This window comes from Marmota marmota, unplaced genomic scaffold (genome assembly GCF_001458135.2).
Source record: "Marmota marmota marmota unplaced genomic scaffold, marMar, whole genome shotgun sequence".
Classification (NCBI taxonomy): Eukaryota; Metazoa; Chordata; class Mammalia; order Rodentia; family Sciuridae; genus Marmota; species Marmota marmota.
In genome coordinates, this window is record NW_026000005.1 from 39,287,757 (window position 1) to 39,313,668 (window position 25,912).

The 25,912-nt window shown below is 41.7% G+C and overlaps 3 protein-coding genes across 3 annotated transcripts in view; 2 read left to right on the forward strand and 1 right to left on the reverse strand.

Moving 5' to 3' along the window:
- The window catches only part of Sgpp2 (sphingosine-1-phosphate phosphatase 2), a 66,617-nt gene extending 52,724 nt beyond the window's left edge, over positions 1 to 13,893 (forward strand). Inside the window, exon 4 of the mRNA XM_015481452.2 lies at positions 10,464 to 13,893. Within this exon, the coding sequence (XP_015336938.1) occupies positions 10,464 to 11,015 (552 nt within the window). The 3' untranslated portion in view covers positions 11,016 to 13,893. The remainder of the gene's footprint in view (positions 1 to 10,463) is intronic.
- On the forward strand, positions 7,337 to 10,457 carry LOC125618334 (small nuclear ribonucleoprotein G-like). The gene is made up of 2 exons (XM_048808971.1): positions 7,337 to 7,465; positions 9,051 to 10,457. Exons 1-2 carry the CDS (start codon positions 7,337 to 7,339, stop codon positions 9,225 to 9,227), a joined length of 306 nt encoding a protein of 101 aa, XP_048664928.1. The 3' UTR covers positions 9,228 to 10,457.
- Positions 13,894 to 21,082: 7,189 nt separating the features above from the next.
- The window catches only part of Farsb (phenylalanyl-tRNA synthetase subunit beta), a 71,871-nt gene continuing 67,041 nt past the window's right edge, over positions 21,083 to 25,912 (reverse strand). Inside the window, exon 17 of the mRNA XM_015481453.2 lies at positions 21,083 to 21,361. Coding sequence (XP_015336939.1) covers positions 21,210 to 21,361 — 152 coding nt within the window. The 3' untranslated portion in view covers positions 21,083 to 21,209. The remainder of the gene's footprint in view (positions 21,362 to 25,912) is intronic.

Genomic DNA, 25,912 nt, shown 5'->3' on the forward strand with positions numbered 1-25,912 from the left:
CATTAATTGTTAGCTAACATAGAAAAGAATAAATATTCTGAGTCTGTTAACTAGGAAACATTGATGGATCTATAACTGAAATGATTTTTTTGAATAACAGCAGGGTTTGGGTTTGGGTTTGCGTTAGCTTCTTTCAGTGTCAGCGTCTGCCTGCATTCAAAGTGTTCACGGTATCTGCAAAGAAGTGGGTCTTGGCTTTTACTGGGCTCCTGGCTTCAGCTTGCTCTGTGAGCAGCCAAGGGCAGAGAAGGCCCTTCACATTCGCAGCAGGGGACCGGGCCAAGGGGAAGATGCCAGAATCATAGAGTTCTCAGCATAAATAGTTCTAAGATCTGAATGCATTCTTTCCTAACAATTGAATGAAAGGGTTTGTTCTGTCCCCTTCTTTTTCGCCCGCTAACCTTGCCTGTGTTGGCCTGCTCAATAGCATTCTTCAGTGAAGATGTTTGGAGATAGAATGTAAATTTGTCGCAGTAAACTGCATATGGGAATGTGACATTGGATCAGAATTCGCAAATGTGGAGAGTTCTCAGGGCCGGGGCTTCCACTTGAAATTTCTAGAGACATTTACCAAAAGGAGGAATGTTTTATTTGGCTAGGGATAAAAACATTCTATTTGATATGTTTTTATAAGCATTCACTAAGATGTGTTCTGCCACTGGTTTCGCTCTCAGCCTTCTCTTCTGAACACTTTAGATTGCCTCTCCCTATTATTGTCATCTATAGTGAAATATGATAAAGCTCAAGTTTTCATCTAAATGCCAAGTTTTATAACTGAAAGTGAGAATAGGTACAACAATCAAATGGATTTAAATTCGTTCACATTTTAATTTTGGGAAATGTTGGTTACATGTAATGATTTTTTTTTTTGTCTCAAAGATTTTAATAGGCTGCTTTTAAACTTTGGATGGTAGATTGAATCAGAAGTTGATTGTATTTCAAACCACGAGATCTGCCTTTATTTTTAATGTTACTTAGATCAGGAGGGATAGTATGTTGATTTTCATTTAGATTCTCGGACACATTTCTTTTTCTTTTTTGGCATGATGTGAAAGTTGTAAGCATGAGTTAACTATTTCTACTTTAGTCTATTTTGAAATATTCTAATTTCAACATCCTGATTTTTTTCTCCTTGACTGTATTTTTTACTGTAATAAAAATAGCAGGCATTGACTATAGGAAATATGAAGAATGTTGCACATAGAGCCTAGAGAAGATGATGGTCAACTGTGACATTCCCATGGAGCAAAAACTATTAACATTTTTGTTCATTTCCTTCTGACATTTTATCTATGCATGCAGGTATTTATTTATATGAAATTGGGATCAGTCTTTGTGTTCTGCTTGATACATCTCACCTAGGATTACTTTGAAGCCATTAAAAAATGAGGTTGCAGAAATATATATTTTCATATGGAAAATGTTCCTGCTACATTATTCAATAGGAAAGCAGTATGCATTTTTATCTTGCTTTTGGTGTAAGCAGCATAATGTGTTTGATTTATTTCTTTTCAGATTTGTCTTATTATTACATATGCTCCATTCTTTCCCCTGTTTTTGCTTGCTTTATGTTTTCTGATTTTTCTGTAATGGAGCACGTGTTACTTTTTGGATTTAATTGTCATGAGTTAAAATAATCCAGCAAGAATCATCCCTATACATAGAACTTTGTGAGTAGTTTTATTATCTTCTTGAATTATTTTCATAGAATAAATTCCTGAGACTGAAACTACTGGATCTAATGTTTGAATACTTTGTATACTTTGTAGTTTAATTATCTTCCTCCATGGAAAGGAATTTAAAGTTTTTTTATTTTTTTTAAGTAAAGAATATTTATTTTGCCTCTCTTGCCTGCATGTCTTCTTGTTATCAAGCTTTTTGCATCATTATCTTTTTTTCTCACTTAAATTTTTTTTGTTTAGTTCTATATGACAGTAGAGTATATTTTGACATATCATACACACACGGGGTATAATGTCCCATTTTTGTGGTTGTACATGACGTGAAGTTACGCTGGTTGCACATTCATATGTGAACATAGGAAAGTAACGTCCAATTCATTCTACTGTCTTTCCCATTCGCACCATTATCTTTTACCTTTTTGCTTTTTATATTTTCTTCTGGATATTTTATTTCTCCCTCTAAATGATGTGCACTGGCCTTTCTCTTGATCCACCCCTGGATCCACCTGTTGGTACACGCTGGCTGGCTTCCCCCCATTTGTCCTTTGTTCTCTGTCCCCTGTCATCTGCCCTCCTGCTTGCCTTTGCTGGTCTTCAGAACTATAAGCTGCTTTTCCCTGTGGCTCCACATACTGTGCCAAATATGGTGCAGTTCCAGAGAAATCACCTCCTGATTTTTGAGTTTGTAAAAATCAAAATAGCAGACCCAATTTAGAGATGGACATCTTGGGAGTTTTTTTAGTTTCTGTGAATTTAGTAAAACAACAACAATAAAAAAAAAAAAACTAATGTGAAAAGTTGTTTTGAATTTTTTGAGCCATTTGCAGTCTATATTTAGAAGTGGTTTAGAATAATTTTATTTAATAAATTTAGAACCTCCTAGTTAGAAATCTCATTCGTATGGTTCAAGTATTTTCCTTACAAAAATACCTAAATATCTTTATTACAAATCACCTTTTATGGCTGAAAACCCGAGCATATAGTTAGAAGAAAGACTTTAGAAATCTACTCTAGCAGCCATGTTCACTAAAATTATTTTTGCCTCCAGTGCTGGGCTGTAGACCAAAATAGTCCAGCCTCCTGATGGATTGAAGATGAACAGAATTAGTTCACAAAGAATATTCCAACCAGATGTCAGGGAATTTGGTAACCACAATTACAAAGGCAGACCAAGGAAAGAAGGGCAAAATTATTTTTGTATGTTGAAAAAATGGGTACCAAATATCATAGATATTCAGTATAAGAGAAGGGAATTACATTCTCCCAGTCACTACAACCGAATGTCTGCTATACATTTGAGGAATGACGTGGAGATGTAAGGGACCGTGGCCTGCATACTGGACTGGATTTATCATCAACTCGGAGGAGAGTGTGGGAACCCATAACTGCTGCAAGGGGCAAGATGAAGGCACCTTGGCAAGTGATATTAAGCAGGTCTGTCCAGGTGCAGTTCAGGGAAAGGGAGGGAGAGGGGGGGAGAGGGGGGATCCCAACAGTGAGGATTCTGAAGATATCTTAGAAAGAACTAGCTTTTGAGCTGAGCCTTAGAGGAACCGATGAGGTAGAGACAGAGGAAGAGTGTTATACCTGAAAAGAATGTGAAGCTCTGATGGTAACAATGTACCAGGCACGTTCCAGAAAAGCAAGTAGACCTATCTGGATGGAGCAGAAAGTTCAGATGGAAAAGCAATGAGAGAAAATCCCGTGATGACAGGTTAACTAAACCCTTATCCTCAGGATTCTATCAACCTCTGGACTCTAATTTTGTTTTGTTTTTTGGTTTGTTTGTTTTTGTTTTTTTATACTTAGACTCACTGTATCTGAATTACCTTGTACCTTGGCGTGTTAAATCGCAGAGGCTGGGTCACACATTGGGTCAGAATTGGCAGCAGTATACTGACTGCATTTCAGTGATTCAGGACAGCTGAGAACATCGGCTATGGAGACAGGCATGAGGGCTCTGACTAGGGAATTGGCAGACAGAGCAGAGATGAAGGGCCCAGACTCTGGGGAGCAAAAGTGGTCACTCAGGGGTGAGGGCAGATTGGGGGAGCTTCAGCACGAAGGAGGGACCTGTGGAACACAGTGACCAGTGGTTGAGGGCTAAGAGGCAGGAGTGACCTGATAGCACGCTGAGGTCTGAGCCTCTGCTATCAGTCAGACTGGGGACATCATCAGATGAGGGGGTGGAGCTGTGGCCCAGTGGGAGAGAGCTTGGCTAAAATGCCCAAGGCCCCAGGTGCCATCTCTAACTCCCCCACTCCCTCCAAAAAAGGTACAATGAATTCTCTGAGCAACCACAGAATCACCCTGAGCTCTGGAGATCTTCAGAAATTCTACACACAATATTTCTGGAGTTTTCCATGCAAGTCTCACATGTGTTCATGACTTAGCTGGTCCATTTCTGGAGTTTTCCATGCAAGTCTCACATGTGTTCATGACTTAGCTGGTCCCACCTGCCCTCTGATGTCATGGCGTTGGGGTGGTTTGCTGGATCCCTTGCTCTCTGGTGAGGTTGTGACCTCCAGCACCTTGATGTTGCCCACTGTCCTCTAGGTGCCTTTGAAACAACTTGATATGAGCAAAACTGACCCACCAGAGGCTGTAGGGGATCCTGCCGCTGCTCTGCATCTGGGCCCCTACCAGGCACCTGAGCCTGAGCCCTTCCCTGCTGGTCCCCATGATACCATCATGGCTTCAGCTGCCAATCAAGCGAAGCAGTTGTGTCCCATGACTGACTCAGCTTCAAGGGCATCGCGAGGGATACAGATGTTCTGGCTTTCCACTGCCAGGAGGTTCCATAATGTCTGGCGTTGTCACTGTGCACACATGGGGCACGGTGGCCTAGAGGTACAAGGAAGGATGGATTCTTCCATTTGGAGGTCCCTCTACCAGAGGAGTCTCGAAACAGCATTCTTCAGTTCTGTGTTTTATAGATCAGTCAAAATAACTCTTTCACCCTCTCTGAATTCCTCGGGTCTCAGACCTGAGTTGAGTGCATGGAGACATCTGAGTAGCAGAATCTTCTCTCCCCTGCGGGAGGAGAGAGGCTTGTTTGCTGTGTTGAGTTCATTATGGCTGGCTCTGCCTCCTTTGAAATCAGTGCCCCCTTCAAACATACGCAAAGTGCTCTCAGTCCCCAGCTGGTGACATTTTATCAGGCCCTGCTATGCAGAGGATGCACCTAGGCTCCCGAGATCCCTTCTCCTGCAGGGTTTAAAAGGAAAGTCCTGTTTGGAGAAGGAGAGGTAGAATTTTATTTCACTTATGTTTTATTTTCTTCAGTCTTTTTGGTACTAGGGATTGAAACCAGGGCCTTTGAAACAACATGATATGAGCAAAATTGACCCGCCAGAGGCTGTAGGGGATTCTGCCACTGCTCAGCATCCGGGCCCCTGGATTTTGACTGATCTATACAACACAGAACTGAGGGGTACCGAGCTGTACCCATCACCCCTTTTTATTGTGAGACAGGGTCTCAATAAGTTACCAAGATTGGCCTTGAACTTGCAATCCTCCTGCATTAGCTTCCTGAGAAGCTGGGATTACTAGTGTATACCACCTCACCCACTGATTTTATTTTTATAAAGTTTATGACTGCTACTTCAGTAGCATTAAAATTCTGTTCTTTAGATTCATTTCACAGGGTGACAAGGCTTTTGTTTTTTAACTTATTACTAATATCATAATGTTAAAGTGTTTACATAGCTTTTTTTTTTTTCTTTTGGTACTGGGAATTGAACCCAGGGGTGCGCTACCACTGACCTTCATCCCCAGCCTGTTTTTATTTATTTGGAGACAGCTTATGTTTCCAGGCTGTTCTTGAACTTGCCTCAGCCTCCTGAGTCTCTGGGAGGTCAGATGTGCACCTCTGCACCTGGCTTCACCTATGTTTAAAAGAAGGTAACACAACCACTTGATAAAAAATTCAAAAAGGTTAGCCCAGTATCTTGTGAAAAGCCTCCTTCCCAGCCATCCAAGGATACCCCTTTGTGTATTCAAGTGCAAATGCGTCTATAACTTCCCTCAGCTTTTTTCAATGAAAATGATAATGTACTATCCACACTTCCTGCATCTTGCCTTTTAAAAAGCATCTGAGTGTCCTTTTTCTTTTTATAGCATAGTATTCCATGCTGTGAATACACCACCATTAAATTTAACCGTCCTTCTATAGATGGAACATGTTACTACAAACAGTATTGCTATGATACTTGTTATATACACACAGTATCTTCTTATTACAAACAGTATTTAGTATTACAATGGATAACTGGAAAATGTCCCATTTCAGCCATGGGCAGTTGTATCACTAAGATCGAGACCCAGAAGATAAACGGATGAGTAATTTTTAAAGCTATCAACAAGTTCATCCTCATAAAGCATGCACCATTTTATAGACAAGTGATTAATGAACATACAGTTTCATTAACAGAATACTAGCCTCCTGGATTCTGTTCAGCAGGGATAGGTGTTCCCAGCATAGTTTGTGTGGAAGAGGGAGATGGGACACGGGCATGCTGGGAGCTCCAGGTGTCCAGAGCTGCTTGATCAAACATAGCAGTGGGGACTCCATTGTGTCATTCAGTGCAACAGAAGAGCCCACCGGCTTTGTAATTTTCATTTATTTGTTTGAAATGGGATTTTAAATTTTAGAATAAAATTTTTAACATGTGTATTTTAAAATTGACTTTTGGCATAGAGGTCTATGAATTTTAACACATGTATATTATTGCCATCACCACCACAGTACAGAACAGTTGCATCACCCCAAAGCTGCCGCATATCACCCCTTTGAAGCCACATCTAAGACCATCTAGACCCCTGGGAAACCCCTGATCCATTCTCTATCATTATGGTTTTGTCTTTTAGAGATGATATATAAATAGAACTGCTCAGTATGTGACCCCTGGGTCTTGGCTTTTTCTGCTCAACATAACTTGCTTGAAGCTTCACCAGAGCTGTCGAACACATTAGTAGTTTGATGTTTTTCATTGCTCAGAAGTATTCCACTGTATGCATATACCACAACTTAGCTACCCACTCACCCACAGAATGGCATGGGTTGTTTCTATTTGGGAGTGATTATTAACAGAACTGCTATAAACATGCATTTACCAACTTTTGTGGGAACATAAACTTTAATTTACCCTCAGTGTAGTTCAATTTTCATGTGTTTTATGAGTAAGTGTAGGGATATTTTTTAAATATTTGAGAGACATTTACATTTCCTTTTTCATAAACTGCTCCTTTCTGTCACCATTTTTTGCAGGAAGAGGACTTAGGTAATTTTTATATTCGACAAGTTGGTTTGGGGAGCTGACAGGTCATCCATGCGGACTTATTTAGCATTTAAGTTTAAAATGCAGGTCTAAACTGGGCACTGCAGGGGCCGCCAGTAATCCCAGCAACGAGAGGCTGAGGCAGGAGGATCTCAAATTCAAGCCAGCCTCAGCAATCGAGTGAGGTCCTAAGCAGTTTAGTGAGACCCTGTTTCAAAATAAAAAAATAAAAAAGAGCTGGGGATGTGGCTTAGTGGGTTCAATCCCTGGTACCAAAAAGAAGAAAAAAAAGAAAAAAACAAGGCAGGATTAGAATTAGAGACACCCAAAGATAGACTTGAGAGTCGCGGTGATAAAGAATGGAGAGGTGAGCGCATGGACCTGCATAAGCTCTTCAAGAGAGAAAACATACGAGGCTTGAAGATAGAATCTGGGGAAATGCCCACATTCAGGATGTGGAAAGAAGAAGAGCTGAAAGAGGAAGCCAATAGTGAGATTGCAGGGGTCAGAGAGAGCCAGGAGAGCAGAGTGAAATAAATGTCTAAGTCAAGGATCGTAATCCACAGGACACAGTGTTCAGAGGTTGAGAGAACATCGCTGTCTAAGAATCCCAGCTGAAAGCCCCGACGTCACTCTGACTGGACTGGGAGGCCCTGTGACCACCCTGCCCACTGCTCTGTGATTGGTGGTGTGGAGCACCAGGTGGCCTCCCAGGTCACCATGCTCCAATCCCATGGTTTCCCAGAACCTCCTGGATCCCCACAGAGAAATCCAAAGCTGTTGGGAGGAAGACGTAGGTGCCCAAGAAACAACCAACAAATAAGTAGAAGGTGGCCTTTGAGAGGCGGCATCATCTCATGCTAGAAGCTTAGACAGCAGCTGTGTGCCGTTGGAAAACTGGAGGCAACGTGTAGATGGATGGTGTGAGACTCCCCCTACCACCACCCCAGGAGGTGGCCTTCCCATCTGTCCTCCCTGCAGCCAAGACAGTCTTTTGAAAGTGAAAATCTAGTCCTGATGTCACCCAGCAAGCGCTGCACATGGCTAGCAAGGTGTTGTCCTTGTGAAGTACATAGGACTGTAGGCTCCTGCCAGCGCTTACTCTCCTGTCCTTCCCTGAGAGACCATCAGGATCCACAGGCTGTCCCGTTGGTTGCCCACCTAGGTAACAGTGACTGGTTGTGCACCAGTCTGCAAGCTGCGTGGGTGGGGATTGTATTTACTTAGTTCACTCAGCATTCTCTAGTGTACTGTCTAGCATACAGTAGGCACTCATATGTGGCTTTGACAGAATGGATGGATGCTCACTAATCTGTGAAATGTGCTGCAGTCTCAGTGTTTATTTCTAAGACCCAATTCTCTCCCAGGGTTTACCCACATCAGGTGGCGTTTTATAGGCAATACGCAAAAATAAAATAATGTGAGGCTTATTTTTTTGCTCTCCCTCACTTTGATCTTTGAGGACATAGTGTTCACCTTCTTTTCTCTGCCCTCCCATCCATTCTACCTTGTGAGGGCACAGCTGTGAGATCCTCACCAGGCACTAAATGCCAGCACTTTAACTTCAGGCTTCCCAGCCATCAGAAGTGCAAGAAATAAAATGTTAAGCCAGGCAAGATGGTGCCCACCTGTAATCCAACTCGGGAGGCTGAGGCAAGTTCCAGGTCCACCTGGGCAACCTAGCAAGACCATGTCTCAAATAAAAAGTAAAAAGGGATTAGGATGTAACTCAGTGGTAGAGTTATTCCTGGGTTCAATCCCCAATAATACACACACACACACACACACACACACACACAGAATGAAGTTACTAGAAAAAAAACGAGCCTGCCATTTCAAAGCATCTCTGGGCTTACAGAGTAGACAACATGAGCCAAGCTCACCCTCTCAAGCTGAAAGAATTATGGACAAGAAGTTATCATTGAAATTAAGTGGTAGCATGGGCTGGGGATGTGGCTCAAGCGGTAGCGCACTCACCTGGCATGCGTGCGGCCCGGTTCGATCCTCAGCACTACATACAAACAAAGATGTTGTATCCGCCGAGAACTAAAAAAAAATAAATATTAAAAAATTCTCTCTTTAAAAAAAAAAAAGAAAGAAATTAAGTGGTAGCAGACATGTCCATGGAACATTGCAGGGATTTCACCCCTTTATGAGTCTCCTGATAGATGAGCATGTGGAGATGGCAACTCGTGGGCAACAGAACAATACTGGAATGGTGGTCATGCAGGGAAATGGTGTGATCATGTTTGAAGCCTTGGAATGAGTATAAATAATGGTTATCCAGCAGAGAAATCTATGTCCCCTCTCCTGAGGGCCTGTTTAACTATGACATAAAAATCAGACCATGTACATTTTCATATTAAACTTTTTGTTAAATAAACTTTTTAGTAGTAAAATTAAAAAAGCAATGCTTAGGATTCTAATACCAATATATCTACGTCTATCCATCTAACCCATATCTATGAAAATAAAGTTGGAGGAAATATGCCAAAGCATAGACAGTGCTTAATTTCAGTGGCACAACCACAGATCTGTTTTTCTTGTGGTTTTCAAAGATTTCCAGATTTTCTACAATGCATGTGTATTGCTTTTTGGTGTTTTCCAGATTTTCCAGTGTGTTAGGAAACATGTTTTAAATGTTTCAGTTGTAAACTTCCAAAATAATCCACATGAAATCTGAGACAAAACCATAGCAAGATGTCAGTTCTCTGACTTAACTGTGTTGGTCTATTGATTCCATGAAGACTTCATCTTCTAATAAATTTTGCAGTGAGAAAACTAAAGGAAGAAGAAAAGGTGTGACATCAAGGAATTCATGATATTTTAAGCGGGGAAGGAAGGGAGGAGGAAAGGAAAGAAAGAAATGTTCTTCAATCTAAAATGTCCTAAAGAATGGGATCAGGGAGAACATGGTACAGCAGCTCAATGAAATTGTATGCAGCTGTTTGAAACTGGGTCTCTGAAGACAGAGCGGTGGTCCAAGTCCAGCAAGGTGAGCTTGGACTCCACCATTTCCAAAGAGTCTTCTCAATCCACCTGCACATATGACATGCCACCCCTGCTGCTTGAAGATGCTATGCTCTGCTTGCTGTCAGTGTGGCTCCCCCAGAAGCTACCTGCCCCCTCCAGCCAGCCTGCAGCCCCAACCCTGCCTGCCCCCAAGGATGGCAGCCTCTTGAAGACCATGACAATATTTATGATATAAGTTTTGGAATACTTTTAAGATTTAAGTAACAAACAAGACTAAAAGAACCATGAGATTATAGGCATTTATGAAGGAAAACAAAATTAGTTCTAAAATGCAGGAAAAAAAATGGAAGAAAATATGTAACATGAATAACATGGTTATGTGCACTTCTTCCTATTTTTGTTCTTTGAGCATGTACTGTGAAAGGTAACAGTGCAGAAATTGTATTTTCTATATCAAATCGATCATCTTTGGCTCAAAATTAGAGCTGTACCCCAAGGAAGCACTCACCGTTGTTCTCTCTCCTCACAGGATGTGCTGGGTGGCGTCCTGATCACCGTGTTCCTCATTGTCCTCACCTACCCTGCCTGGACCCTCATCGACTGCCTGGACTCAGCCAGCCCCCTTTTCCCCGTGTGCGTCCTCGTCGTGCCGTTCTTCTTGTGCTACAATTACCCTGTGTCTGATTACTACAGCCCGACCCGGGCGGACACCACCACCATTCTGGCTGCAGGGGCCGGAGTGGCCATAGGGTTCTGGATCAATCATTTCTTTCAGCTCGTGTCCAAGCCCGCGGAATCGCTCCCTGTCATTCAGAACATTCCACCGCTCACCACTGACATGTTAGTTTTGGGTCTGACCAAATTTATTGTGGGAATTGTGTTGATCCTCTTGGTGCGTCAACTTGTACAAAATCTCTCCCTGCAAGTATTGTACTCGTGGTTCAAGGTGGTCACCAGGAACAAGGAGGCCAGACGGAGACTGGAGATTGAAGTGCCTTACAAGTTTGTCACCTACACGTCAGTTGGCATCTGTGCTACCACCTTTGTGCCAATGCTGCACAGGTTTTTGGGATTGCTCTGAGCCTCAAACAGTTGAAAACTAGCCCACTGGACATGAGAGCCAAGACTCAGGAAAGTTGTTGGGTGGGCAATCTTGACCACTTGTTTTTCTCTGATACAGTTTAAGTCACACATCTGTGCTGCTGATACCAGATAGATGCTGCTGCCGTGGAACTGATGCTCCCATTAGTCTGTAAGGATTGTGCTACAGCCAACCCAAGCGGAAAACCATAACTGAATTCTTCAAGAACATCCCTCCCCTTTCTGTTACATGGACTTTGGACCTGGTCCTGGGTGGGCAGGAGTTGTGGCCTTGCTGAAGAATGTGTACAAATCTCAGTGGGCTCTGGAGAGCCAACAGAGTTGGAGGATGTGGAGGTAGAACATGTCTTTTTAGCTATGACCTTGCCCAGCACTGAATCTCATTTCCAAATTTGGAGTTTTGGTCTTGGAGAAAGGATGGCGCCATGCACAACCACATTCCTTGGAGAAGACAACTTCCTTGTGTGATGGTCAAGTTAGATTACGACCATGGGAATAAAGCTTCCTGGGAGGAGATGAAGGGTGCCCGCAGAGCTATGAGGCCATGGGAAGAGCCTGCTTTCCTCACGAGGCCTAGTCTCCTCCAGGTTCCTGTGGAAATGAGGATCTGCTCTTCCTTGACCATACAATTTGCAGGGTCCCAGCTTCCAGTACTATACTCTTGTGACCCACAGAATTACTGGCTGCTGCCACCTCATCACATGTTGACATGACTGGGACATGCTGAGGTTATGCTCTCTCCTGCCTCAGTCTTTGATGTCGTTAGCAGTGTGGGCTTTCATGTAAACTTGGAAGTTACTGGCATCTGCCTATGAAAGTGGATCAACGGAAGAATGGATGAACCTTAATCCTTTGGGGCCCTGACTCCAAGGGGATAGGCTTCTGTGATACTGCCTGATGGTGACAGGGCTTCCTGACATTTTTCCTCCATTTCGCACTTACTTTCTGTAATTCTGCTTTCTCATCCACTAGATAGAATCTCTCTATCTTCCCACTTCTTAACTCTTGGCAATTTTAAGGTCACTAATGGCAAGAACAACTTCAGCTTCTCTTCAGAAAACAAGCAAATCAAAGAGAACATCCATTAAACCTAGGGTGAGCTCTGCTTAGCCTCAGGAAGGTGATCATATGCATACACCAGAGTTCCCTCTTCAGTTCTTAAGCATAAAGAATAGGTACCAACAACTTTCTCAAATGTTACTATAAATATGTAGTTAACAAACTCTCTTTTGGGGAATAGTCCCTAATCCACAGAAGCCAATGTTTTATGCTCCTAAGATATCATTACTATGTACGCATTTTGGGAAAAAAAATATCTTCCTTAAAATTTGCAGAGGTTCAGACCCCTGTATCCTGGGTTAAAACTGAAACCCACGTTTCTCCTGACTTCAAATATGTTCCATGGCCTTAATGTTGGGATGATCTTAGACTTAGTACTTCAATTTCTCAAGGACAATTTTTAGCAAAACATACCAATTTTACTGAAAATTCTTTTCACACTTATCACAGTTAGAAGGCAGGGATCAAAAGGGATCTATCACTTGTAGCACATGATTGGGGGGGACCCCTAGCTTGCAGGCCCTCCTGCCTAGGGCTGCCTCTTTAGTACAGTGGCTGTTGGTTTGATAAGGCCCTTTCCCATACTTCTGTCCCTACCAAAAGCTAAACCAGTTTGCAATACTAGATCTTATTTACAGAAAATGATTTTATTTGGTGTGTCTGAAGTCAGATGACAAAAGGATCAGCTTTGCCCACTTGTAATTTTGGAAAAGAGAGGCTGTAACTAGTGTCATAGCAGTAGGTGTGAACATTCACATATAAATTTTTTTTACAGTTCTCCCTTTTAAGTCCCAACAATAGGAAGGTTAAGCCATTATATGGATGTATTCAAAGCTATATTTACAGAATTTGAGTGGAAGATGAATGTATTAGCCACGGAACATTAAAGAAGGATGTCATGATTGGTCATTTTTTAAAATATCTGATCACAGCAACTGGAGAATAAGGGTATGTTGGTGAGGCCAAGCATACATAGTTTGAGGGACTTCTGGTCTATGGCCTAGAATCAGGCAGAAAACGATTGAAAAAATGTCATTTCTTGATTCAAATGCTACCTTGCTGTCCCTCTTCCATGCATCTCTCATACAGAACTTCCCGCTACTTACACCACCACCACCACCACACCTCCCACAAAGTGTTCTTCAGGGAGCTGGGCCGGGGTCTCCTTTGATGAAGTGTGCATTTCCTCTCTGGGGGAAGACTGCCCCCTGCTGGTTTGGCTTTAGTCTTGGTCCAAAGCCCCTCTCTTGATCTGGAATTTCAGAGATTAAGACTGTAAATCCAGCTTCCCACAATGTGTCCAATGTAAACCTACGTGGCCCAGCCAACCTTGATGCCAAGCCTCCAGGGAGATAGACAGAACGACACACCCTTTTCCTGATTGTCCCCATGCCACCCCCAGCTCACTGTCACTATGGTCTGTGGTGTTCATCCTTTAACCTTCATTCCGAGTAGCTGTCGTTTCATGACAGTTTTGCTCAAATCTGCATCATAACAATACATTGGGGGGGGGGGCATAGAAGAGACCTCTGGACTAAAGGGGACTTCAATGGCAGAGGAGGAAATTGCTCCAGCACATGCTCAATTGTTCACTGAAACATGGGATTTTCTTGCCCAAATAGACAACTCATGCTCCCCAAGTGTAATCAAAGCATGTGGTGTTTCAGGACCATGTGTTCCAGGTTTCTATTTTGGAAGCCTTCAGCTGTCTTGCTTATGTACGGTATGTAAATTTATTCTTTTTAAAATAAATCATTTTTGTTTGATTCTGACTTCTTATTAAATGCTTCAAAAGCCAATGTTCTGTTCCTTTGGATTTTTTCCCCCTTACCCTGGATCGTTTTTCTGAGTTCACTGGACCCGAGTTGGAAAAAGGGGATAAAGGTAAGTAGCAAGTTGCATGATTCTGTTATCATGATTCAATCACATGCAAATACCAGTAAGCCCCATAGTGGTCATGCATGATTAGTGGAAATATTACACTGGCATGCTTAAGTGCCCACCTCTATGTCCTTTTACTGTAAATGAGATAAATTTCACTCTGTGTTGGAAGGCGTATTAGAGCTGCTGCTGGTAAGGTGAGTGCACTATCTGCTAAGCCAAAGTAACAATTGCAACGTGCTCTGCCTCCAAGTACCCCAGTTTGCTATTTGAAATGGTATGAGAAGTTGACACTTACATTTGCAAGAGCAGTCTAGGAGTCTCTTTGTACTGTGAGCAGGATGCATTTATTACCTATGATGCCAGGCATCATTGGAATGGGCAACTTCAACCTGTCCTGTGGAGTTCTCCAAGGAGAGAGAAGACACAGGCTCAGAGAATTACAATTCAAGATCTGAAGTGTTAAGACTGTAGGGAAAACATACCGTGTCATGGGATTTGAGAGGAGGGGGAGATTAATTCCAGGTGGAGGACTGCAGCAACACAAGCAATGTATGAGCCAGGCTTAAAGAACATGTGGGATCAGCCCTGACCAGAGGTGCTTCCCCAGATACCTTCAGTGCTTACAAGGAAAAACCAAAGTAACCTCGCATGGATATTGTGTTAAAAATGAGGTGACATCTACAGGTGACTTCAGACTCCTTCCTCTTCTACACCTCTGAATTGCTTACTCACAACCTTGTTCCCAGAGAGCCCTGGGTGGAGATGACCAGCATCTGTGTCCTTTGTGCCCATTGTGTTCCTCAGTCTTGTCTTTGCCCAGTTCCCTGAACTAGTTCTGTGAAATGAAACTTGTAGAATATTTCCATGATCCTGCCTCCTGCGGGGAACTCAGTGCCCCCGGCTCTCTCTCTGATGATTACTAGTGAAGCCCTGGTTCTCTAGTAAGGGGCAGAACCAAGTGAAATAGTGGTATCCGCTTGCCTTATTTTACACAATAGATGTTTTCCTCAAAGCTGCTTTTATTTTTCAGACTTTAAGTTCACTGAAGGGTTTGCTGTTTAAAACTCATATGGCTATCCTTCGTTTCTCTAAACATAAGGCTTTAATAAATTACTTGGGGTGCACCATGAATCCTTTGTTTTCTTAAAGTGGGGCACACCTGTAGGACACATTTAAATATTTACAGATGCATATTAAGAATGAGAGTTGAATGTGGGCCATGAATAGAATGTTAAATTCTTAAAACTGCAGCCACATGAGACAAGGGAGCTACACGAAGCCAAAAATTCTTCTTCCTTTTTCACGCCTGTCTATATGGCATGCAAAAACAAACAAGAAAAGCAAGGGTGTAGCTGGAGTTCGGTGGGAATGCAGCCTTAACGCATCTGCCGGCCTTGCTTTCTCTCTTGCTGTGACATACAGGTCCCCTTGGTCAGAGTCTTCCTAATGCAGGTGTTCAAAGAATGTCAATACCTCTTTAATATACACAGCACTGGCCCGAGGTCCTTGATGAGGCAGCAGGGTGGCTCTGAGGGCTGTTGCACAAGTCATTTCTTCTACCTGTATGCATGAGCCTGGAGGACTGAGGTCTCCTGGGCTTCCAGGCTGCCGCGTCCCTCAGTCACACAGGACAAATTATACACAGAGTACACGAAACGCAAGCCATTTTAGACATCTTAATTAAGTACTGATAAAAAGATGTTGAAGTTTCTCGAAGATCAAAAAGGGATTTCCATTATGCCCCCTATACAAACCCCAGCCCAGGCCCTCTGTGTGACAGCTGGGCCCAGTGCTTTCCATAAGTCATCCCGCCTAAATGATCTTCCTACAGCACAGTTTGTTTATGAGACGCCTCTCTGTCTGGCTCATCTTGCTCCACCTGCCTCAAAGCCACCCCAAGTGCTTCTTGCTTAAATGTTCTGACCAAGACTCACAGTCAGGAGATCTCTGATTAACCCCGCCCATCTCTAGCTGGGATGTGACATGGTATCTACCCAGCACCAAAAAAGGGTGATTACACAAGCTTACTTCCACCCAAGGCTTCCTGTCAGCCCTTAGGAGATGCTTATTTAGGGACGGGCATATTTTCATTGTTCATTACAGAAAGTGGAGGCTTGTGGGAAGTAGAAAATTTCTTTGGCTATAGAAAAGTCACATTTCCCCCACATCTTCATGCTGTCTTAATGGCCTGATTTACTTGGCACTCACAACTCCTCCAATCCCAGTGCTGCAGTTGCTCTCAGCCTTGCCACTGCCTCCTGACACTGATGGGCTGTTTCAAAATGTTTTCTAATGCAGAATCATGCCATGTTCCTGGCCTCCTGAATCAACAATGAAGTTTGAACCTTATGAATGAGATGTGAAAAACTCGAGTGTTGTCCTTGAACTTTTTTTTTTTTTTGGTTTTAGGGATTGAACCCAGGGGTGCTTAACCACAGAGCCACATTCCCCAGCCCTTTTTATTTTTTTTGAGACAGGGTCTCACTAAGTGGTTAAGGTTGACTTTGAACTTGAGATCTTCCTGGCTCAGCCTCCTGAGTTGCTAGGATTACAGGCATGTGCCACCGTCCTGAAGACTGAACATGTTCTAACACTGCATTCATCATATGGGGGTGGAAAAAACTCAAGGCTTTTGGCCAGACACAATTTCATGAACCCTTTGCTGGAGATATTTTTTCAATCCACAGTCTGGCTATAACATTTGGTTGTTCTGTCTGCTAGAAAATCAAAGCAGACTGTAAAGGAGACTAAGACTGCTTTGCATGGACTTTGCCCTTCTTGGCAAGCAAGGTCATTTGACTCCCCTACTTTTGTCCAAAGAGGTCACGTTCCCCACACTGACTCTGGTCAAGGGTCTTAGGGAGCTGCTCACAGGCACCCAGAGGTGCACTGCTGCCTTTAGTTTTATTATACATGCGAGTATTTACTTTTTTAAAAAATTATTTTTTAGTTGTAGTTGGACACAATATGTTTATTTAATTTATTTATATGTGGTGCTGAGGATGGAACCCAGGGCCTCACACGTGCTAGGCGAATGCTCTACCAGTCAGCCACAATCCCAGCCCCAGTCTTTGGTTTTCTTAAATGTAATGTTCAGTTTGTCTTTGCTCGGGCTGCCATAACAAAATACCATGGGCTGGGTGGCTTAAACAACAGAAATTTATTTTCATAGTCCTGAAGTCTGGAAGTTCAAGATAAAGATGCCAGCAAGGTAGATCTCATTCTTTGGGCCACAATGAATAGCCACTGTCTCACTGTGTGCTCATGGGAACCTTTTTTCTGTGTTCAGAGTGAGGGGAGATGAGAGCCAGCGCTATAGTGTCATTTCCAAGGGCACTAATCCCATCACAAGTTCCCCCTCATGACCTCACCTAGCCCTCATTACCTTCAAAAGCCTCATCTCTAAATACCAGCACATTGTGGGGTTAGGGCTTCAACAGATGGATTGGGGGAAGACACATTCAGTCCATTACAATATACATTAAGGTCCTAATAACATAGGAAACCAAAACTTGGGAGATATCAGATGGGGTCAAATGCTTCAGTCCCTAAGAGGGCATATTTTATTAAGACCATCTGTCTGCTTTTGGATAAAATGGAGAGAAGAGCCCAAGCCAACATCCAAGTGTTGTTATTGATGTTTTCACAAAATACCAAGCACAGAGGCTAAGATTAAGAAGCAAAATTTTGAGTAATGTTCTTTCTTACTAATCCAATGAGCTGAGAGCAGGAACAGCAGTTTGGCTGGTTTCTACTTAGGCTCCTCCTGTTTAAAATGTAAAAATAGTCATTCAATATGTTTTAAATTCAAAATGCATCCTTTGACCTGGCAACATTTACATGTAGGAATGTAAGCTAAGGGAATATTATGTTGTTCAAGTGTTAATAGTCACATCTAAGAAATATCTAATTAACCCCATGCATCTTTAAGTGTGCCTATCACATGCCAAATGTGAATGTTTATACAGTTGTATCCATAAAGACTGGTTTTTCTTGGGCCCTAAGCCAGTGCTAGTTTTCATTGGAACATTGTTTATAATTGCAAAGGGTTGGAAATAACTGAATGACCATCAACAGAGAAATAGCTGAACCAATTCACGGACATCCATACAAGAGAATATTGCGTCAACTGAAAGAATGAGGTAACCTGGAAAAATAAGCCATATTAAATGAAACATGAGATACAATAAAACTTGTGGCAAACCAGTAAGTAGAGCATGACCCAAAAGAATTTGAGAGTTTGTGAGGCTGACTGTTAAACACAGGAAGATGTCAGAAACAGTGGAGGCCAAAATTGTTAACAGTGAAGTTAATTTAGGAAATTAGGGGGGAAAGTAAAGGTTAGTTTGGGAAGGCCTTACTTTGTACTTTTGTTTTTGGCATTAGGATTGACTTGGGGATCACTGAGCCACATTCTCAGACCATTTTATTTTTTATTTAGAGACAGGGTCTCACTAAGTTGCTGAGGCTGGCCTTGAACTTGTGATCCTCCTGCCTCAGCCTCCCAAACAGCTGGGATTACAGGCATATGCCACTGTGCCCAACTGTACAACTTTTTAAAGTAGAAGTCTTACCTTTTTGTTTTTCAGGATTTGTTATATTTAGAAGAAACTTGTGAAGTCTCAACAGTTGGCTAAAAAGGTAAATGATGCAAAACCACTGACTCATGGACTCCAAGTTGTTATTAGGTGTCTCGATCACATCTACTGCTATTTGCCCTTTGAGCAAGTCATTACTCTCTCCAAGACTCAACTGTTTCCAGCCAAGAGAATTTCATTCTACTTCCTATGACTGTTAACCGCCCCCCCCCACACACACACACACGTGAAACCAGATCAGATGTGGGAAGACTATAAACAGAAGAGTGATGCAGGACTGTCAGGCCATAGAAGTGGAGTCATCTGTAAACTAGAACAAAAATCAATTATATTTAATTTTCCTTATAATACCTGAGCTGCCAGCTTCTACTAAGATGTGTCTCCTCTAATAAAGGCTTTTGGCAAGCTACCTTGGCTCCAATTCAAATGCTTTATCCAGGACAAGTTTAAGATGGTCTCGCTGTGGAGCCTCCACTCATAAGCTAGGTTTGCCTCTTCTATTGTGGCCAATTCGGTTTTTCTTCTCAGTTTCCTGCTTCAGAGGGCAGAGACATCTATAAAATGCATGGAGTTGATCTTTCCCCTTTCATGCTGAATAATCAATACAAGTAGTTTCTGGCCATTCAAAAATTACCTAGGGGGCTGGATAAATCTTCATTACCCAAAGTGTCCTCTAAACTCTTTACAGTCAATTCCACTTGGAGATCCTACCAACTAATTTGCTTTTGACTTTTCTAGAATTTCATATAAATGGAATTACCTGTACATAGTTTTCTGCATCTGGCTTCTTTCACTTAACATAATGCTTTGAGATTCATTTGTGTTGTTTGAGCACCAGCAGTTCCTGTGTATTGCTGAGATGTACTCCACAGAATGAATATACTGCAATTTATAACTACTATAACACTACACATCTGCACAAAAATTGTTGTGTGGATGGCCTTACGGGTAAACCTAGAAGTAATGGCTGGGTAGTAGGTGTTTCACATTTTAAGAAACTGCCAACTATTTTCTTACATGGTTTATCATTTTATACTCTCAACAGCAGTGCATGATAATTTGGTTTATCATTTTATACTCTCAACAGCAGTGCATGATAATTTCACTTGTCTAACACCTGATCAGTCTTTTAAAATCTAGACATTTTGATGGTATGCAGTATTTTATTAATGTGGTTTTCATTTGCATTTTTCCAATGACTAATGCGGTTGTGTGTCTTTGCACAGATTCATATTTCTTTTAGGAAATGTTTTTTTTTCTATTCTTTTATTCATTTTTTGAAAACAGGATTGCTTGATAAATAAGTTGTAAAAATTCTTTATGTATGCTGGATACAAGCCCTCTGACTTGTATCTCACTTCATTTTTACAATGTAAATAAAGGTCTACTCACAAAAGAACTGGGAAGTTAAGGTGGAAGTCTTACATGCAAAATTTTACTATGTTAAACAATGCTCCCTACTGAGGCAAAGCATATTCCCTGTAATATGGTGAGGGTTTTTCTTAGTAGGCTGAGCAGAAGCTCCATAAACATAATTCTTGTTCCATTATCTTTTCAGTTATTTTACTGCTACCCAAACTTTTACATTTTATTATCATGTCTCTTTTCTTCTTCTTTTTTTTTTTACGGTGCTGGTTATTGAACCCAGGGCCTCACACATGCTAGTCAAACACTAACTACCACTGGGCTACACCCCCAAGCTTCTATCATCTCAATAGTCACTGGGAAATTCTACCAAACATTAGATCCAGATTCTGTTTTCAAGAGATAGCACTTAGTACTTGAGCTGGATTCTAGATTAAAGCAGGAAAGGAAAATAAGATGTAAGACAAGGAGAACTGGCAGGGGTTTAGCTTCAGAGGACTGCAATTATACTTCCCTATAAAATAAGCAGAAACTAGTAGCTCAATTAAGTATTTAAAACCATAATTTGATAACTGACTTATTACATAAGGATTAATGCAAAAATTAGTTTTTCATTGTCCTAATGTTCACACTGCACTGGATCAACACTTGCCCATTTTAACTCTTGTAAGCAGAACAGATCTATGGTGCATGTACTCAGGATTATCACAGAGTAGAAAAACACCTTCATGTTCTCGTGTTTTAAATATTTGTGTTTCAGGTTTTTCTTTCACTTTAAAAAGGCTTCAAAAATGATAATTGCTCGACTGTAGTTGTCTTAGAAGTTTTCTAAAAATATTGTTATTTTGTTGTTCCCAATGGAAAACACATGCCAAATGAAGAAAATAAAAGCTGAAACTCTTACTATCTCACATTTGTGAGATGTGTGTTCTAATTATCCTGTTTCACCCATAAGGGGTAAAAAAAAGTGGGATCCTATTATGCAGGAGCTACGGGTGACAAGGAGAAACCTGCTGTCTGAGGAGCACTTCTGCTTCCAGACGGACCTGCACCCCCAGTGCACTCCTCTGGTGCTCATCCAAGAAAGCACACAGACACGTTCCACACTGCACACGCCAGCCCAATGCAAGCTACCCAGGGAGGCAGGCGGAGCTTTTTACTTTATTAAACATTAAAACACAAATGGATGCACCCTGTGGAGGAGGAGAGGACACCAGAGGAGGAGAAAGGGACACTAGGGGACAGAACCATACAACAGAGATCCATCCTCACAAAAAAGGCTCAATATTGATTTCCAGGGAGGAGCAGGGCATGGTCAGCTCAAATTTGGTGATAACATCAGGATGAAGGACTCCGAGCTTCCCAATGCTTTGACCCCTGGCAAAGATCTCAGCACATCGCCCAGGGAAGAAAGCAGGGCCTGAAAAAGAGAGAAAAATCAATGTTTCTTCTGGCAAAATGTCAATAGACATTTAACACTAAAAGCCCACAAGTCAACTTTAAAAATAACTATTCTTTAAAGCACAGGCTAAGAAAGCAGTCCTCATACTCTCTAGTGTTAACAAGAAGCTATCACATCAAGGAACTCCTAGGAGGAAAAGTTAGGGATGAATAGGAAAATAAGGGCCCTGTGTGTTCATCACAGGGGTCCGAGCAGGAAGTATGAAATAAAGGAGGCTGAGGACACAGTCAGGAGAGCCTGAGTACCTGGAACTGTCCTTCAAAGGACAAAGGGGAAAAATGAAATGCAGATAGGATGCCGAGTGGGAGGAAGGAGCTGTGGAACACCTGACACCATGTCCACAATGGATTACTTCACTCCAGTGACATCACTCCTTTCTACCTGATTACATGGAGAAACCCAAGCTGCAGTGTCCTCACAAGCTACAGGGAACCGCATTGGCTAATTAAAGGCTGCGTTGCCAGAAGGCGACCCATGTTCCTGTCTGAAAAGAGCTTCCTAAGCAGTTCTGGAGCATCTTCTGCAAAACCAGAGCAAAGGCCAGACCCAACAAGTCCAAGCTGATCCCTGCTTTACTTTAAGCCTGGCAGAAAGTTCTCTCTTCATCTGAGAGCCAATGCACTGACACAATTCGCCAATCAGTAACGGTTCTCAAGATTTAACTGACTACAAACCAAACGTATAGGCCCATTTCACTAGTGGCTAAATTACCAGTGCCACAGGAGCGTATTCATGCCCTGGACTCTACTGAAGTTTAAAATAATGCCGACTCATTTCTCTAGCCACCCACTTGAAAAGGGTCAGGCCCACAGCTCCTGGCTGATTCAAGCCACGTTTACTGGCATGAACTATAAATACCCAGTAGAGCCGGGCCACAAGCCTCCGGCCTGCCACTCAGAGTGAGTGCATTATTTATGGAAGAGCAAGCTGCTGAGTCTCCAAATGGCTTCAAGGTCAGCATAATTAGGAACTACAAAATAGGGTTGGAAGGGAGGGAAAATCTGCTACTGTCAAGTTAATACCACAGATGCACAGAATTGTACATATTTTTCAGTCAGTATCGAAAGATGTTTTTTATATTTCTGGGAAAGACCTGAAAAATATTTTTAATTGTCCTTAACCCTAAGAATCTGGACAAAATGTAAGGTGGTCTGTTTCTCATGTCTGCCAAGCTAAACAATTCTGTTTCATGGTCAAAGCAAGAGTTCCAGTGAATTGCATTTAAGTACTTAATCCACACTTAGGAAAAGGGGTGAAGAAGGGAATCAAATGAAATAATTCAGAAACCAAACTGGATAGATAATACAAAATCCTGGTGAGACATGAATTATTGCTTAGTCTGATAAAGATGGTATATTTTAATTCTATTAAAATGAAAATCTAATGATTATCTCCCCAACCAGAAAGCAAAAGAAATTTTCAAATGATAAACCAAGGAATTTGTATAAAGTGTCAATGGTCAGCATTATGACTGACAAACCCAAGCTGATAAAACCATAAACCTCAGAGATTGTTGGGGCTCCCTTCTCCCATCACCCAGCACCCCTTCATACAACAGAGCTGAACACACACACCCTCTGAGAAAGACACTGGCCTAGGTTAAAAGGCCCCTCAGAAAGGAAATATTGAAGACCTTCCCTGATAACCTTGCTGTACCAGAATCTTTCCTTTTGTCTATCTTCAATTTCAATTTGATTGGATTCATTTTTACTGAAGCATAAAACCAAACTATTTTCGAATCTAAGCCAGATGTGCTCATTCTGGCAAATGTTAGAAAAATAAAGCCTGAGAGATAAGAACTCAGAATTTTTACTTCATATAACCTTTGGATCAGTACTTTCTAGCAAAATTCAGATACCTTCTTTAGTTGCCAGCTTGCATTCTCTCTCTCTAGAGACAGTTGGATCAAACTTTGCTTAAGCTCATTAACTAGGCAGGTATATGGTCAAACAAAATATTTATGTCACCAAATACAATTTTCTCTTTTTCTAAAGACAAGCAAAGAGAAGTAAAATTTGCATGATGCCTTAAGATATCGCCAAGTATGACAGTATTCTAAATGGCAAATGCCAAAAGTTTTCACCCTAGAGCTGGGCATGGTGGCACACACCTGTAATCCTGGCAACTGGGGTGGCTGATGCAGGAGATTGCAAGTTCAAAGCCAGCCACTCACAACTTAGTGAGGCCTTAAACAACTTACCAAGACCCTGTCTCAAAATAAAAAATAAAAACGCCTGGGGGGATGTGACTCAGTGGTTAAGTGCCCCTGGGTTCAATCCTCAGTACCAAAATGAAAAAAAAAAAAGGTTTTCACCATAGCACATGAACCCATCTGAGTCATAAGGGCACCCAGAAGGTCTTCACTGAATCCCAGTGGAGCAGGCATTAAAGAGGCTGCTGTCCTTTCTCTCAATAAACAGTCTCCCCCACCCACTTACAATGTAAACATTAAACCCAACACTGGGATTTCTGTATGAACTTCACTCTGCTGAAAACTGCACACTTAAAGCTGTGATGGCAACTTTAACTTCTCTTGTCCTTTTTTCAATTCTACAAGGTCAGATTATGATACAAATACTTAGCATTTCTGCATTTTGCCTCAATTAGAGCAAGGCTGAGGTTGTCCTAGATCTATACAAACTGAGCAGCATACAAAAGGATTCAAGTTATCAAGGGCAACACACGGATCCTAAAAGATGTGCTACTTGACTGACATTATAGGTGAACTAGAAATGCTAAAAAAAAAAATTAAAATTACTAAAACATAAGCATTTCTTAGCGTTTTCAAAACCTTTATGGTTTTTAATTTTGGTTTTCTAATTTACAGGCAGAATTGCTTCACTAACAAAGGGGAAACACCCCACTAAACATTAATCAGTCTTGAAAGTTCAAAGGTGAGAAAGTCCCCAATGCTAACAGAAGGAGGGCAATTTAGCTCAGTAACTTAGGTGGATCAATGTGACCATCACGTGCTAGGTAGGACTGATGCATCTTAAACAGCAATCTGTCCAGAAATAAAAGCAGTTATATCAGAATGGAACTAAATATGGGTCCAGGCTTAGGAAAACTCAGACCTGGATGGTAGCCAACTTCCAAAGGCTACTTTTATCTCACTGACAAACAAAAACATTTTTGGAAAGAGCACATCCTGTGTCTAGAGACACATAGTTGCCAATTCAAAGAGAATCATATTGTCTTGTGAAGAGGAATTCTAAAATTCAAATTCTGAAGAATACATTAATCAGTTTTCTTTTATTTGAGTATTTAAGTCCAAATAGAGATCATGACTTCCTGGTATATCAAAATGTATAAACAAACAGTACAGTGTCCCACCTATGTCCTAAGCACCCCACCCAGGCGAAAGGCCTCTCCAGCCTACCCCTGCACCAAGGTCCCTGTGCTGATTAAACTCTCAGCTTGCTGATAGCCACCATGGAAAAATGGCTTCCAGCACAAAATAGATCTGGGGGAAATTGTGCTCTTGTTGAAATACATGTGGAAGCCCAGACAACCCCCTCCCCCAAAAAAATTCAGTTAAGCACAAATAAGAGTTTAATTTCCCAAACTTAGTGGGGTGTAAGTAAGCCCCTTAATTAAAGCCTTTGTGGCATCTTTTCAAGGTCTATAATCGTCTCTGCTCTAACGGCAGGGCCACTCAGGACCTCAGGGTCATTCCTGGACCCATAATCCAGCACAGCACCCAGTCTTTAGCACATTTTCTGGCTAATTGACCATCAAAGAGTCTGTGAGCACCTCTCCTGCTCATTGCCAAACACCTTTCACAGTTTCTTTTTGCCTCATCTTCTTTTTTTTTTTTTAGAGTAATAGTACAGGCCTAAAGTTGGGATAAGCTTTACACATCGAGCCATTCCTTTAATTTTATGAGCATCAGAAGTAGAAGCTTAAGGTGGTAATGGGGCGCACTTCTCATCTGGAAGCATGGAGGAAGTTACCCGGCACTAGGTCCCTACTCCTTACTTCAAGGCCTACTGGCTACGACAACCCACTGATCTGGCACTTCACTTGGCCCATCTCTAAAAATCATCTATTCATATAACTTAACTCTTCCCTGTCTTTGGATCACCAGTACATGTTTTGAGGTTCAAATTCTCATATGACTGACTGCCTGCAATCTGGTACTTTACCACCCAAATTTTCTGAAAGAAAAAGAACAAAATAAAAAAGAGGACAGGAAATACTGGAAAAGGAATGTCCATAAATCATTTGTCACAGCTAATAACAGAAACAGTCTTTGTGAGCTTTCCCCAGATGTCAAGTCCCCAATTCAGGAATGAAGTAGAAAATACAGAATTATATAGATACAGTAAGTCACTGGGCCACCTGAATGTAGTTTAAGAGTTTAAGTCTGATCTAAATGACTGATTAATGTAATATGATGAAGAAAGGAATAATCATTTAATAGGTCGAACTGTCTAGAACTGGCACCTACCCAAACCCTTCCCTCCCCACAAAGACAAAAAAAAAAAAAAAAAAAAAAAAAAAACCCCC